The 17,491-nt window shown below is 43.7% G+C and overlaps 1 protein-coding gene across 1 annotated transcript in view; it reads right to left on the bottom strand.

Moving 5' to 3' along the window:
• The window catches only part of gfra2b (GDNF family receptor alpha 2b), a 50,726-nt gene that overhangs the window by 14,773 nt on the left and 18,462 nt on the right, over window positions 1-17,491 (bottom strand). The window contains exon 4 of the mRNA XM_030768124.1: window positions 9,514-9,898. Coding sequence (XP_030623984.1) covers window positions 9,514-9,898 — 385 coding nt within the window. The remainder of the gene's footprint in view (window positions 1-9,513; window positions 9,899-17,491) is intronic.

The raw sequence follows: 17,491 nt of genomic DNA, 5'->3' as shown, positions 1-17,491 counted from the left end.
TTTGGGCACTGCTCTGTCATCACACTGTTCAATTCATTTAAGGAGACGATGCAAAACAGCCCTCCTTTTTTCTCCCATACAGCAGATTCAAACAGGATCAGATGGGTACATACAACTGGCAGAATTTCCACAGAAAGATCATTTACTATTTATTTATTCACTATTAACAAATAGGGTCAGTTTCTCTTTCTTGAGGAGGGGAATTTCCGTTAAATCTATTCTGTACATTGTGTTGAGAAGGGCCTCTGTTTTCTGTCTTATTGCGTCTCTGATCCTAGACTGTTACAGTCCGCTGAAATGAAAGACTGTGTAGACAGTGAAAAAACAAAGCAGCGCAGTGATGGGGAATGGGGACTGCTTTCATCTCTGTGTCAATATTTCTCCTCTTTTTGCAAAGTGGCGTAACGGTCTTGTTTTTACCTAATTGGGATGTTCATCACTGACGTTTAAGGAACAGATGGCACAGAGGATATTTCTCTCATGTCCTGGCCACAGCCCAGCGGGAACAGCTTCTAATGATACATTTCATGCGTTTGGGCAAAGAAGTAAAAAGGCCAAATATTTGAAGCGAGCAGCTCTTAGGGCTGTGTCTCTCTTTCTCTCTCTCTTTTCCTCACTCTGTACGGCTCATTTGCACTGTGACTAGAGATGTTCTCTTGTCAATTAGAGGAGACAGAGACAGAGGATGCCTCAGCTGCACTCCGTCCTTGTCTTAATCATCTGTCCCATATCACTGCAGATTGGCTTACACTGCACTGTTTACACGGCACTGCTAACCCTGCACTGTTTACCCCGCGAATCTAACCTTGTGCAGCTAACCCTACACCAATGGCCCTGCACCGTTTACCCTGCACAGTTTACGCTGTGCCGTTTACACTGTGTGGTTTACACTTCACCATTTACACTGTGCCGTTTACACTACACCATTTACACTGTGTGGTTTACACTTCACCATTTACACTGCACTATTTACCCTGTGCATCTAACCTTGTGCAGCTAACCCTGCACCAATGGCCCTGCACCGTTTACCCTGCACAGTTTACAATGTGCTGTTTACACTACACCGTTTACATTGTGTGGTTTACACTTCACCATTTACACTGTGTGGTTTACACTTCACCATTTACACTGCACTGAGTACACTGTGTGGTTTACACTACACCATTTACACTGCACTGTTTACACTGTGTGGTTTACACCGAACGGTTTACACTGTGTTGTTTACACTGTACCATTTATACTGCACCGCTTACACTGTGTTGTTTACACTGCACTTTTTACACTATCATTTACACTCTACACTGCACTGCTAACCCTACGCTGCTAATCCTGCATCTCTAACCTTGTGCCATGTACCTGAGCATTACTCAAATAGCAGTCTGTACACACTGCCCACGGCTGCACTCTGGAAAGGTCACCTGGGGCTATTTGTTTGTTTGGTCTTACAATATGTAAACTTTGAAGTGAACAAATGTTGAAGGTGCTTTGTTGTTGTTGTCCCTGCTGTGTCATTGTTTGTTAGAATAATATTAAATTAGGCTTAACTTTACAACAAAGCCACAGCCAGATGTCCACGCATGATAACAACACAGGTGTGGTTTCACTGTACCTTGGATTTCAACAGTAGATAAACATTGTTTTTTTTACACTGATAGTGGCTGTAATTATGGGAATTTTTATGCCTAGTTTTCACAGCCGTGACTTAGGCTGTTACCTCGTAAGTAACAACGTCTCTGCTCTCTCACATGAGGGAAATGGTTGGAGAAGTAATTAGAGAGAAATGAGAGCAGTTGGTTAATTTTATGCCTTTGTTTGAGGCTGTGATCTTCAGACATGGGTTTTGATTAGACTGTAACTGGAATGCCCTCTGACATGCATGTAGTGAAACACTAAGTCTCTAGTGTGTCTCTAGCCATGACCAGCGCACTCCAGTTCCAGAATACTCCAGTTAAAGGATACTCCAGTTCCAGAATACTCCAGTTAAAGGATACTCCAGTTCCAGTATGCTCGTTTCAGCAGCAGACACGGGAATCAGAGAGGGGAAAAGATCTGTGTCACCTGACAGAAATCCAAACTGGAACGTGCGTCACCCACAGCTCCCAAAGCCCGGGCTCAGGCCTCGTCTGTGTGTTTGTCTCAGAGCGACTGGTGTCAAAAGCAGGAACGGACCCCAGCCAACGAGGGCTCGGCCATGGGACGTTTCAAAACGTGTCAGAGAAAAACAAAGACTGGCATCAAACAGATGTTTTCCATGGAAAGGGAGAAATCTGTTTTAGGATTGTCCAACTGTACAAAACATCCAGTTAAATCCCTGAGCCTCTGAGAAGTCTGTAGCACACACAGTGGCTCCTTGGCTTTTGCCTTGTTCTTTTTGGGTTTTTTTTAAACTGCACTAAAAGTCCCTCATGGCCATCTCCCTTGAGTTTTTAGACCTGCTGCTCTAAATCTGATACCATGGTCCAGGTTAGTGCATTGTCATTGTAAGGGATAATGTATAGTCCGCTGGTCATTATCGAAAAATAAATCCCGACAGGTTTAACAGGACCCCGACACGCCGCGGAGCTGAAGGTGATGTCTCCATTCATTTCTTGTCTTTGATTGTCTGCAGATTGTCAGATACAAATGACCACGAATTTCCGTTACGATAAGTGAACGGACTACTTGCAGAATGATATGAAAGATGTGAATCAGAAGCACAAAACCCGTTACCAATGGCAGCGGTCATTAATTTTTCTCAGCGGTTATTAATTTTTTTCGGCGGTCATTATCAAGTAATATCGGACCTCGGAATGTTGGGGTGGCCCATTCAATTCAAAGGAACTTTCTGCAGCATTCTTAGGGATCAGATAATAAAGAATGTTAATGTTGTCCGTACACATCAGAGACAATGATGGTTTTATCGCCTGGACTGCAAAGGGCACAACAGCTCATGTCATTAATGTTTCCTATACCTCACCACCCAACACTCCCCTGTAGACTGTCACTGGTGTTTACTGGGACAGGATGTGAGGACAGGACTGCATGTTCCTCAGCCCTGTGACGGACAGGCTTTTGTATTCATTTATACACAGGTATACACATGCTCTCCAGAGCGCTCGGGCTGTCGCCGTTGCAGAGCTGGGCGTGTCATCGAGACAGTTCTGTTGGACGTCCTCCAGTCTCCCGTCGGGCTGAAGACCAAGGTGAGAGCGGGAAGCCTGGCACAGACAGAGACGTGTGCCAGCGCTGTGAGGCTGGCATGGTGGGGGGTTCACATTTCTAATTTGGTTTATTAATCACGCGCTGTATGAGAACTCAAAGCCCGGCACCTAGTCAGTCTGGCTCTCAGGAGACGCAAGATGTAGGAGGACATTCAAATGCAGCTCTAATAGTAGGAGGACATTCAAATGCAGCTCTAATAGTAGGAGGACATTCAAATGCAGATCTAATAGTAGTGAAATGTCAAGCACTGTTTTGTTTTGTGTTTGTTTTTTTTTATCTTTCAGATGATAAGATGAGCTCATGCGTATGGGCGTAACTGCGGGGATGCAGGTGTTGTAACACCCCCACTTTCGCTGAAACACGATTCCACCCCCCCCCACCCCCCCAACCCCCAGCCACTCTTTTGTGTGGGATTAAACGAAACTAAAATCTGCAAAAAAGTTCTGTGACTGAAAAAACACACACACATACACACAAGCACACACACACATACACACAGGGGCCAAGTAACTGTAGGTTGAATGAACGGCCATATAGCCCATCACAGCCAATCCATCAGAGTCAGAGAAAAGAGAACAAATTCAAATTAACTAACTGTAACTAACTGTGAGAAAAGGGCCTCTGAGGCTGTCAACAGATTTGAGGCATGAAAGGATATTGCGTCAGGCTATGTAGACAGTTGGTAATGTAGAAAGAATAATGTGTCAGGCTATGTAGACAGTTGGTAATGTAGAAAGGATAATGTGTGAGGCTATGTAGACAGTTGGTAATGTAGAAAGGATAATGTGTCACGCTATGTAGACAGTTAGTAATGTGGAAAGGATAATGTGTGAGGCTATGTAGACAGTTAGTAATGTAGAAAGAATAATGTGTCAGGCTATGTAGACAGTTGGTAATGTAGAAAGGATAATGTGTCAGGCTATGTAGACAGTTGGTAATGTAGAAAGGATAATGTGTCACGCTATGTAGACAGTTAGTAATGTAGAAAGAATAATGTGTCAGGCTATGTAGACAGTAATGTGGAAAGGATAATGCGTCAGGCTATGTAGACAGTTAGTAATGTAGAAAGAATAATGTGTCAGGCTATGTAGACAGTTAGTAATGTAGAAAGAATAATGTGTCAGGCTATGTAGACAGTTAGTAATGTAGAAAGGATAATGTGTGAGGCTATGTAGACAGTTAGTAATGTAGAAAGAATAATGTGTCAGGCTATGTAGACAGTTGGTAATGTAGAAAGGATAATGTGTGAGGCTATGTAGACAGTTAGTAATGTAGAAAGGATATTGCGTCAGGCTATGTAGACAGTTGGTAATGTAGAAAGGATAATGTGTGAGGCTATGTAGACAGTTAGTAATGTAGAAAGAATAATGTGTCAGGCTATGTAGACAGTTGGTAATGTAGAAAGGATAATGTGTGAGGCTATGTAGACAGTTGGTAATGTAGAAAGGATAATGTGTCACGCTATGTAGACAGTTAGTAATGTAGAAAGAATAATGTGTCAGGCTATGTAGACAGTAATGTGGAAAGGATAATGCGTCAGGCTATGTAGACAGTTAGTAATGTAGAAAGGATAATGTGTGAGGCTATGTAGACAGTTAGTAATGTAGAAAGAATAATGTGTCAGGCTATGTAGACAGTTAGTAATGTAGAAAGGATAATGTGTAAGGCTATGTAGACAGTTAGTAATGTAGAAAGAATAATGTGTCAGGCTATGTAGACAGTTAGTAATGTAGAAAGAATAATGTGTCAGGCTATGTAGACAGTTAGTAATGTAGAAAGGATAATGTGTGAGGCTATGTAGACAGTTAGTAATGTGGAAAGGATAATGTGTCAGGCTATGTAGACAGTTAGTAATGTGGAAAGGATAATGTGTCAGGCTATGTAGACAGTTAGTAATGTGGAAAGGATAATGTGTGAGGCTATGTAGACAGTTAGTAATGTGGAAAGGATAATGTGTCAGGCTATGTAGACAGTTAGTAATGTAGAAAGAATAATGTGTCAGGCTATGTAGACAGTTGGTAATGTAGAAAGGATAATGTGTCAGGCTATGTAGACAGTTGGTAATGTAGAAAGGATAATGTGTCAGGCTATGTAGACAGTTGGTAATGTAGAAAGGATAATGTGTGAGGCTATGTAGACAGTTGGTAATGTAGAAAGGATAATGTGTCACGCTATGTAGACAGTTAGTAATGTAGAAAGAATAATGTGTCAGGCTATGTAGACAGTAATGTGGAAAGGATAATGCGTCAGGCTATGTAGACAGTTGGTAATGTAGAAAGAATAATGTGTCAGGCTATGTAGACAGTTAGTAATGTAGAAAGAATAATGTGTCAGGCTATTTAGACAGTTAGTAATGTAGAAAGGATAATGTGTGAGGCTATGTAGACAGTTAGTAATGTAGAAAGAATAATGTGTCAGGCTATGTAGACAGTTAGTAATGTAGAAAGAATAATGTGTCAGGCTATGTAGACAGTTAGTAATGTAGAAAGGATAATGTGTGAGGCTATGTAGACAGTTAGTAATGTGGAAAGGATAATGTGTGAGGCTATGTAGACAGTTGGTAATGTAGAAAGGATAATGTGTGAGGCTATGTAGACAGTTAGTAATGTGGAAAGGATAATGTGTGAGGCTATGTAGACAGTTAGTAATGTGGAAAGGATAATGTGTCAGGCTATGTAGACAGTTAGTAATGTGGAAAGGATAATGTGTCAGGCTATGTAGACAGTTAGTAATGTAGAAAGGATAATGTGTCAGGCTATGTAGACAGTTAGTAATGTAGAAAGGATAATGTGTCAGGCTATGTAGACAGTTAGTAATGTGGAAAGGATAATGTGTCAGGCTATGTAGACAGTTAGTAATGTGGAAAGGATAATGTGTCAGGCTATGTAGACAGTTAGTAATGTGGAAAGGATAATGTGTCAGGCTATGTAGACAGTTAGTAATGTGGAAAGGATAATGTGTGAGGCTATGTAGACAGTTAGTAATGTAGAAAGAATAATGTGTCAGGCTATGTAGACAGTTGGTAATGTAGAAAGGATAATGTGTGAGGCTATGTAGACAGTTGGTAATGTAGAAAGGATAATGTGTCACACTATGTAGACAGTTAGTAATGTAGAAAGAATAATGTGTCAGGCTATGTAGACAGTAATGTGGAAAGGATAATGCGTCAGGCTATGTAGACAGTTAGTAATGTAGAAAGGATAATGTGTCAGGCTATGTAGACAGTTAGTAATGTAGAAAGAATAATGTGTGAGGCTATGTAGACAGTTAGTAATGTAGAAAGGATAATGTGTGAGGCTATGTAGACAGTTAGTAATGTAGAAAGAATAATGTGTCAGGCTATGTAGACAGTTAGTAATGTAGAAAGAATAATGTGTCAGGCTATGTAGACAGTTAGTAATGTAGAAAGGATAATGTGTCAGGCTATGTAGACAGTTAGTAATGTAGAAAGGATAATGTGTGAGGCTATGTAGACAGTTAGTAATGTGGAAAGGATAATGTGTCAGGCTATGTAGACAGTTAGTAATGTGGAAAGGATAATGTGTGAGGCTATGTAGACAGTTAGTAATGTGGAAAGGATAATGTGTCAGGCTATGTAGACAGTTAGTAATGTGGAAAGGATAATGTGTCAGGCTATGTAGACAGTTAGTAATGTAGAAAGGATAATGTGTCAGGCTATGTAGACAGTTAGTAATGTAGAAAGGATAATGTGTGAGGCTATGTAGACAGTTAGTAATGTGGAAAGGATAATGTGTCAGGCTATGTAGACAGTTAGTAATGTGGAAAGGATAATGTATCAGGCTATGTAGACAGTTAGTAATGTGGAAAGGATAATGTGTCAGGCTATGTAGACAGTTAGTAATGTAGAAAGAATAATGTGTCAGGCTATGTAGACAGTTAGTAATGTAGAAAGGATAATGTGTCAGGCTATGTAGACAGTCAGTAATGTAGAAAGGATAATGTGTCAGGCTATGTTGACAGTTAGTAATGTAGAAAGGATAATGTGTCAGGCTATGTAGACAGTTAGTAATGTAGAAAGGATAATGTGTCAGGCTATGTAGACAGTTAGTAATGTGGAAAGGACACTGTGTCAGGCTATGTAGACAGTTAGTAATGTAGAAAGGATAATGTGTCAGGCTATGTAGACAGTTAGTAATGTGGAAAGGACACTGTGTCAGGCTATGTAGACAGTTAGTAATGTGGAAAGGATAATGTGTCAGGCTATGTAGACAGTTAGTAATGTAGAAAGGACACTGTGTCAGGCTATGTAGACAGTTAGTAATGTAGAAAGGATAATGTGTCAGGCTATGTAGACAGTAATGTGGAAAGGATAATGCGTCAGGCTATGTAGACAGTCAGTAATGTAGAAAGGACACTGCGTCAGGCTATGCAGACAGTTAGTAATGTAGAAAGGATACTGCGTCAGGCTATGTAGACAGTAATGTGGAAAGGATAATGTGTCAGGCTATGTAGACAGTTAGTAATGTGGAAGGACACTGTGTCAGGCTATGTAGACAGTAATGTGGAAAGGATAATGTGTCAGGCTATGTAGACAGTTAGTAATGTGGAAAGGATAATGTGTCAGGCTATGTAGACAGTTAGTAATGTAGAAAGGATAATGTGTCAGGCTATGTAGACAGTTAGTAATGTAGAAAGGATAATGTGTGAGGCTATGTAGACAGTTAGTAATGTAGAAAGGATAATGTGTCAGGCTATGTAGACAGTTAGTAATGTGGAAGGACACTGTGTCAGGCTATGTAGACAGTTAGTAATGTAGAAAGGACACTGTCTCAGTGGTGTCTTGTCTAGTGATTCCAGCTAGCATTATCCATGGAAGATACAGCCTAAACTAAACTATCCTTGATGAGGTGGCTAGCTAGGTCAGTCATCCCTAATGTGAGCCAGTTAGTCAGCTAATGTTAATAATGGATGACACAAAGTTTTGGCAGCAGAAAAAAATGTACGTTCGAGGTGGTAATGCGGCCGCGACCAGCCGTTACACCTCAGTGTGCATTGTTTTCTGCTGCATGAACTCTGTGAAGTCCAGGAGGAAGTTGCCAATTATGTTATACAGGTAAACTGTCAAATAGAAATAGGTTTAAGATTTGCCCTAATCTTTTAGTTAATAACGTGGACACTTGAGCATGTTTGTGCCAGAGAGGCGTGTTGGGAAGTCAAGGAGGAGGAGAATTTCTCAGAACAGAACATTAAAAGGTCGACGTCGTTTTAGTGTCAGGTCAACTTGATCGGTCTACTGCCTCGTTCCGTTCTTATGTTCTCAACTTCCCTTTTTGTAAATGTTACCTTTTGTAAGTGTATTTTTGAGACCAAATCAATTTAAAAACTCATAACATAAAAAAACGTTTAAGGCTTATAGGAAATGTAGAAATGCAGGAAGTTAATTATGATTTGGTATTTTTTCAAGGGGGAATTACTCACCCCACCCCTACCCCCCACCCCCCACTTTTAAAAAGGTCGATCCGCCCCTGCTCATGCATCTGTTTGTTTGTTAGTTTGTTATTTGCTGACATACTTGTCTCTCTTTTTATATTCCAGTCATACCGACTTAACTCACTGATACTCATCTATGACTAACTCTGACATTTCACATAAACTCACAGCATTTCTGCAACTGTCCAATCCATGAAAAAAACTACAGTCAGCTACATATTCACACCCCTCCTCCAGCCGACATAAGTTTAGTCTTGGGAAAGATTCAGTTGACTGTGGCTGAGAATGACCATCGATGCCTTTGTGAGGGTTTAAGGGGAATTTTTGTGAAGGGTAAAGGGAGTGTATAGTTAGGTGTGCTAACATAGCTGTAAATGATAGTCAGGAATGTTACGTGTGAGAGAGTGTAGTGTGAGCTAATCTGAAGTGATTGATTTTCATTTGGCTCAAAGGCATGGGTTAATTAATGTCTGCGTCTGTGCTCAGTCAACCAGCCGACCTGAACGTCTCTGACGGGCTGCGCGGACTTGACTCACACACCTGCAGAGCTCTGTTGTTTCCGTAAAACAAGCCAGCTTGTTACACAGTGGTCCAGTCTCCTGCCATGTGTCCTTTATTGTATGCAGGTCTGACAGAGCCCTGCGGCCTGCTGTCAGTCTGTTACTGTACAGATTTCAGTTTGGAACTCATTGCTAATGTTTGGTTTTCGTATAGGTGACTAATTAGAGTCATATGACTGACTGCACGTCTATGGTTCTGGTTATTAATCAGACCTTGCGACCGGTCCCTGTGTCGCTGACTGACCATATTAGGTTCTGACTGTAGATCAGGTCGTTGTGTGTGTTTCTGTGGGACACTGACCTGCAGAGTGGGTCGGACCGGCACAGCTGTCTGAGTTCCAGGCAGTTGGGCTTGATCCTCTCCTCATACGAACAGGAGGGCACGATGGTCTGACGCCGGCGCTCCGCGCAGGCCTTGTCCTGACAGGAGCAGAAGAGGAGCGGGTAGCTGAACTCCGTCTGCACGCGGTCAAAGAACTGCCGCAGGGCCTTGTGGCAGCGCTTACGGTTACAGGGCTCCTGGAGCTGCATGATGGGCGTGGCACGGGTGCACGTGCTGATGTACATGGAGCGTTGTCTCTTGCAGGTGTCGTTGAGATTGCAGGCTTTTGCCGCATCCAGACAAGGGTTACAGGGCCGGCCCGTGTCAGAGCACAGGTTCCCTTTCGCCGAGACAGAGTCCATGGCTGCAGGAGAAAGACAGAGAGAGAACAGAGGTGAGAAGAAGCGGGGAGGAGAGGATGACAGACGTATGAGAGGATGACAGACAGATGAGAGGATGACAGAGGGATGAGAGGATGACAGACGGATGAGAGGATGACAGACGTATGAGAGAATGACAGACAGATGAGAGGATGACAGAGGGATGAGAGGATGACAGAGGGATGAGAGGATGACAAATGGATGAGAGGATGACAGACAGATGAGAGGATGACAGACGGATGAGAGGATGACAGAGGGATGAGAGGATGGCAGACGGATGAGAGGATGACAGAGGGATGAGAGGATGACAGACAGATGAGAGGATGACAGACAGATGAGAGGATGACAGAGGGATGAGAGGATGACAGACGGATGAGAGGATGACAGAGGGATGAGAGGATGGCAGACGGATGAGAGGATGACAGAGGGATGAGAGGATGACAGACGTATGAGAGGATGACAGACGGATGAGAGGATGACAGAGGGATGAGAGGGTGACAGAGGGATGAGAGGATGACAGACGTATGAGAGGATGACAGAGGGATGAGAGGATGACAGAGGGATGAGAGGATGACAGAGGGATGACAGGGTGACAGACGGATGAGAGGATGACAGAGGGATGAGAGGATGACAGAGGGATGAGAGGATGACAGACGTATGAGAGGATGACAGATGGATGAGAGGATGACAGAGGGATGAGAGGATGACAGACAGATGAGAGGATGACAGACAGATGAGAGGATGACAGAGGTATGAGAGGATGACAGACGTATGAGAGGATGACAGATGGATGAGAGGATGACAGAGGGATGAGAGGATGACAGACAGATGAGAGGATGACAGAGGGATGAGAGGATGACAGACGTATGAGAGGATGACAGAGGGATGAGAGGATGACAGAGGGATGAGAGGATGACAGACGTATGAGAGGATGACAGATGGATGAGAGGATGACAGAGGGATGAGAGGATGACAGACAGATGAGAGGATGACAGAGGGATGAGAGGATGACAGAGGGATGAGAGGATGACAGACGTATGAGAGGATGACAGAGGGATGAGAGGATGACAGAGGGATGAGAGGATGACAGACAGATGAGAGGATGACAGAGGGATGAGAGGATGACAGACGTATGAGAGGATGACAGACTGATGAGAGGATGACAGATGGATGCTGATCCTACAAGAACATGTTTCTCTGCCTGCGCTACGTCAGTGTTATGTTCCACTGCAGAGATTTTTCATATTTTGTGGTACATTGCTAATATATATATATATATATATATATATATATATATATATTTTTTTTTTTTTTTTGCAGTCTTAGTTTATTAAAATTTTGTTTATTTAGTTTGTTCTGCCTGAGAAAGGCATGTATTCACAGATAATATGATATGAATAAATGCAGACAGAGGACATAAATGGTCTCTTTATTTGGAGGAATGAGTCAGAGCTGTCTAATGCAGGGGGATCAAATGAAAACCCACAGTTCCTCTCACATGCCCTCTCAGTAAATGATTTATTATCTAAGTTGGACTCTTCAGATGTAAGATGTTTTGACCAAAGAGTCCTCCAAAAGAGTTTTCCACTGGCACACAGGACACAGGGACAGCTCCCCGGTGACTATTCCTCGTCTAGTCAAGTGTGCTTGCCCTATCAAGGTTAAAAGCGTAATTACAATCACAATTAATTGTCTGTATTTTGTTTCGAGGTTTTTTCACCTTAAGCTGAAGGCTCCAGAAGCTGCTTTGACGTGGAGCATCTCTCACATCGGGTTCTGAATTCACCTCCTCTCTTTCACTGAGAGGAAAGCTCTGAACGAAAGCGGGATGGGACCTCAGCACTGGGAACGTTATCTGTAATGAGTGTGTGTGTCAAGCTCCTGATTTAATCGGACCCTCGTATGCTTGTTAAGGAGTGCGGAGTGTGCACCCCGAGGCGTTCCGGCCAGCGTTTCCGCTGCACTCCCGTTGCACTCAGCTCACTGCAGATATTCACTTCAAAAAAAAAAAAAAAAAGGAAAGGAAAGGAAAGAAAAGAAAAAGCTTGCAAAGGGTGAAACTATTCATGGGGAAAAAACGTGCTGCCCACACCCTTACCCAGTCTGTCAAAAGTGATAAATATTCTGTGTGTATATGTGAGCGATGGCCAATTACCACTACGCCGAGGCTAGCTTGTTATCTCCCTTACAAACAAGTTTTTTTTTTTTTTTTTTCCTTTACTGTATCTTCGGCTGGAAGCCCTTCCCTCTGGCTCTCTCGCACATGTTTTATTTAAGCTGAGGGGATCAGGTCGGGCTTTGAAAACAGATATCTCTCAGAGTTCTGGTGCTTGTGCAAGGTCATGTGAGTGGAAAACGTGCTGGACTGCACACCGCCTCTCTGACACACGGCCTCACGCGAACGGTGAGAGACCGACCTCTCCCAGAGATCTCCCCTCCCCCGACGGCCGTAACAGGACTGACAGCCGTCTCAGTTCATTACCATAACACAGGCTAATAGAGGCTAAGCTTAAACGCCTTGGATTTTTAAACGTCTACAGTGCAACATTTTGACGTTGATAAGTTAAGATAAGACTTTATTAATCCCCAGGCGGGGAAATCTGGGTGTTAACAGCAGTGGAAAGAAAGAAAGACAGGCAAAGAAATATAGATAAAAAATACGAGATAACAATATAATATAATATAATATAATATAATATAATATAATATAATATAATATAATATAATATAATATAATACAATATAACGTAATGTAATGTAATGTAATATAATATAATATAATGTAATATAATGAGGATGTAGTTTTAGTGCAGTGCTGATGTGTGGGGGATGTAGTCTTAGTGCAGTGCTGATGTGTGGGGGATGTAGTCTTAGTGCAGTGGTGATGTGTGGGGATGCAGTCTTAGTGCAGTGCTGATGTGTGGGGGATGTAGTCTTAGTGCAGTGCTGATGTGTGGGGGATGTAGTCTTAGTGCAGTGCTGATGTGTGGGGGATATAGTTTTAGTGCAGTGCTGATGTGTGGGGGATGTAGTCTTAGTGCAGTGCTGATGTGTGGGGGATCTATTTTTAGTGCAGTGCTGATGTGTGGGGGATGTAGTTTAAGTGCAGTGCTGATGTGTGGGGCATGTAGTCTTAGTGCAGTGCTGATGTGTGGGGGATGTAGTCTTAGTGCAGTGATGATGTGTGGGGGATGTAGTCTCAGCGCAGTGCTGATGTGTGGGGGATGTAGTCTTAGTGCAGTGCTGATGTGTGGGGGATGTAGTCGTAGTGCAGTGCTGATGTGTGGGGGATGTAGTCTTAGTGCAGTGCTGATGTGTGGGGGATGTAGTCTTTGTGCAGTGCTGATGTGTGGGGGATGTAGTCTAAGTGCAGTGCTGATGTGTGGGGGATGTAGTCTTAATGCAGTGCTGATGTGTGGGGGATGTAGTCTTAGTGCAGTGCTGATGTGTGGGGGATGTAGTTTTAGTACAGTGCTGATGTGTGGAGGATGTAGTCTTAGTGCAGTGCTGATGTGTGGGGGATATAGCTTTAGTGCAGTGCTGATGTGTGGGGGATGTAGTCTTAGTGCAGTGCTGATGTGGTAACTGGGGTGGTAACTGGGGTGATAACTGGGGTGATAACTGGGGTGTCTCAGTCCGCTGAACCAGAATGAGGCTGCACACAGCTCTGCTAGAGTCTTTATCAGTTCACACACACACACACACACACACACACACACACACACACACACATGCAAAAACACTGCCAGACACAGTATCTCAGCCTGGAAGGACTCGATTTCTGGATTGGTCTCAGGACAGCCTTGGGGCAGAAAAGGTCGGATTCAAATTTGTAAGAACAAAATTAGAAATGAACTCCAATGATCTCTCTCTCTCTCTCTCTCTCTCTCTCTCTCTCGCTCTCTCTCTCTCTCTCTCTCTCATGAAGGAGACATGATTTACTAACTGATGTTGCTGGGATGCAGACAGTCAAATTTGTGTTCATCGTTATGGACCCTGAGAGCTTATGAGGTAGGCCTACATTACCAATCTCATTTTTCCCTCCTTCTCCTCTTAATCTCATTGGTGCGACTGGACACAGCCCCTTTACTGAGAGAAAAGGACTCGGAGCTCTAAGAGGAGCGATTAATCTTCGCAGCCTTAAACTCTTTTCTCCCCCATTCTCACTTTTTTTTTCTCTACAGCGCCTTCGTCACAAAACCGTCCCTTTAGCAGGACAATTATCATGCATCTGCTGTGCGGTAAAATGTACCTCACAGTTATGTGGAACTTTATTCCTTTGAAAACTGCCGACAATTTCCAACCGTTACCACTCTTTTAAGATCTCGCCCATCTGAGCAAGCTGTTCCACTGTAATCGATTGGAGACACTCGTCTCCAAAGCATCCTTTAATGTTTGGCTTTTCTCTCCCGTGCTGTTTCTCTTTAAAGCAGTCTTATATTATCACACTCTTATCTTCTGGCCCTGCCTTGCAGAGAGGGATCGGGGTCCATTCCACTGCCCTGGTTGTCTCCTGCTGGAAGAAAGTGGCCAGCTTCAAAGAAATAAAACAAAAGTAAACAACCAATTCTTTAGCAAAGGAAAGTAAACAACTCTCCTGTAAAACTGGGGGAAAAAGACCCTCCCCACTTTATTTCAGAGTATTTAGTGATGTAGCATCACTTTATATGTGGGTCCCCAGGCATGACCTTTATGTTTCTTCTCTTTTGATTTTCACCGTTCTTGACTTTAATAAGTGTGTTTGCAAGGCTAAACTCTGCTCGTCATATCTCTCATGGCCGTGTTTATTCTGTAACGTTTAGTGTGGTACAGTTTATCTTTTTTACTGGTGAAACCTAATGGACTCTACCGCGGTGGACACCTAACGTAGTGGACACCTAACTCAAACCCCTGCTGCCTCTCTCTGCCTGCTCCTCATTAAAGGCTGTGTTTGGGGGGTTTTATACCTGGGGAACACAGACCTCATTAAAGGCTGTTTTTGGGGGGTTTTATACCTGGGGAACACAGACCTCATTAAAGGCTGTGTTTGGGGGGTTTTATACCTGGGGAACACAGACCTCATTAAAGGCTGTGTTTGGGGGTTTTATACCTGGGGAACACAGACCTCATTAAAGGCTGTGTTTGGGGGGGTTTATACCTGGGGAACACAGACCTCATTAAAGGCTGTGTTTGGGGGTTTCATACCTGGTGAACACAGACCTCATTAAAGGCTGTTTTTTTGGGGGGTTTTATACCTGGGGAACACAGACCTCATTAAAGGCTGTGTTTGGGGGGGGGGGGTTTATACCTGGGGAACACAGACCTCATTAAAGGCTGTTTTTTGGGGGGTTTTATACCTGGGGAACACAGACCTCATTAAAGGCTGTGTTTGGGGGGGGGTTCATACCTGGGGGACACAGACCTCATTAAAGGCTGTGTTTGGGGGGGTTTTATACCTGGGGGACACAGACCTCATTAAAGGCTGTGTTTGGGGGGTTTTATAACTGGGGAACACAGACTTCATTAAAGGCTGTTTTTGGGGGGTTTTATACCTGGGGAACACAGACCTCATTAAAGGCTGTGTTTGGGGGGGGTTTTATACCTGGGGAACACAGACTTCATTAAAGGCTGTTTTTTGGGGGGTTTTATACCTGGGGAACACAGACCTCATTAAAGGCTGTGTTTGGGGGGGGTTATACCTGGGGAACACAGACCTCATTAAAGGCTGTGTTTTGGGGGGTTTTATACCTGGGGAACACAGACCTCATTAAAGGCTGTTTTTGGGGGGGGGGGGGGGGGGTTTATACCTGGGGAACACAGACCTCATTAAAGGCTGTTTTTTTTGGGGGGGGGGTTATACCTGGGGAACACAGACTTCATTAAAGGCTGTTTTTGGGGGGTTTTAAACCTGGGGAACATAGACCTCATTAAAGGCTGTTTTTGGGGGGTTTTAAACCTGGGGAACATAGACCTCATTAAAGGCTGTGTTTTGGGGGGTTTTATACCTGGGGAACATAGACCTCATTAAAGGCTGTGTTTGGGGGGGTTTATACCTGGGGAACACAGACCTCATTAAAGGCTGTGTTTGGGGGGGTTTTATACCTGGGGGACACAGACCTCATTAAAGGCTGTGTTTGGGGGGGGGGTTATACCTGGGGAACACAGACTTCATTAAAGGCTGTTTTTTTGGGGGGGGGGTTATACCTGGGGAACACAGACTTCATTAAAGGCTGTTTTTTGGGGGGTTTTATACCTGGGGAACACAGACCTCATTAAAGGCTGTGTTTTGGGGGGTTTTATACCTGGGGAACATAGACCTCATTAAAGGCTGTGTTTGGGGGGGTTTATACCTGGGGAACACAGACCTCATTAAAGGCTGTGTTTGGGGGGGTTTATACCTGGGGAACACAGACCTCATTAAAGGCTGTGTTTGGGGGGGTTTTATACCTGGGGGACACAGACCTCATTAAAGGCTGTGTTTGGGGGGTTTTATAACTGGGGAACACAGACTTCATTAAAGGCTGTTTTTGGGGGGTTTTATACCTGGGGAACACAGACCTCATTAAAGGCTGTGTTTGGGGGTTTATACCTGGGGAACACAGACCTCATTAAAGGCTGTGTTTGGGGGGGTTTTATACCTGGGGAACACAGACCTCATTAAAGGCTGTGTTTGGGGGGGGGGGGGGGGGGGGGGGGGGGTTTATACCTGGGGAACACAGACCTCATTAAAGGCTGTTTTTTGGGGGGTTTTATACCTGGGGAACACAGACCTCATTAAAGGCTGTGTTTGGGGGGGTTTATACCTGGGGAACACAGACCTCATTAAAGGCTGTTTTTTTGGGGGGGGGGGTTATACCTGGGGAACACAGACCTCATTAAAGGCTGTGTTTGGGGGGGTTTTATACCCGGGGAACACAGACCTCATTAAAGGCTGTGTTTGGGGGTTTTATACCTGGGGAACACAGACCTCATTAAAGGCTGTTTTTGGGGGGGTTCATACCTGGGGAACACAGACCTCATTAAAGGCTGTGTTTGGGGGTTTTATACCTGGGGAACACAGACCTCATTAAAGGCTGTTTTTGGGGGGGTTCATACCTGGGGAACACAGACCTCATTAAAGGCTGTGTTTGGGGGGGTTTTATACCTGGGGAACACAGACCTCCAGAATCAGATTTTCAGCAGCTCTGGTAAAACGGCGCTTTGATATCAGTTTGTTTACCGAGAATTAAAATAAAAATAAACAAACACAAGCTCATACAAAGTGAAGCATAAGGTTGAGAAAGTGTTTGCCTGTTCACAACCTGAGGATGGCATGGTTTGTGTAAGGTTGAGAAAGTGTTTACCTGTTCACAACTTGAGGATGGCATGGTTTGTGTAAGGTTGAGAAAGTGTTGACCTGTTCACAACCTGAGGACAGTGTGGTTTGTGTAACGTTGACAAAGTGTTTACCTGTTCACAACCTGAGGACAGTGTGATTTGTGTAAGGTTGAGAAAGTGTTTACCGGTTCACAACCTGAGGACAGTGTGGTTTGTGTAAGGTTGAGAAAGTGTTTACCGGTTCACAACCTGAGGACAGTGTGGTTTGTGTAAGGTTGAGA

This window comes from Chanos chanos, chromosome 3 (genome assembly GCF_902362185.1).
Source record: "Chanos chanos chromosome 3, fChaCha1.1, whole genome shotgun sequence".
Lineage (NCBI taxonomy): Eukaryota > Metazoa > Chordata > Actinopteri > Gonorynchiformes > Chanidae > Chanos > Chanos chanos.
This window is presented reverse-complemented; position numbering and strand designations above follow the sequence as displayed.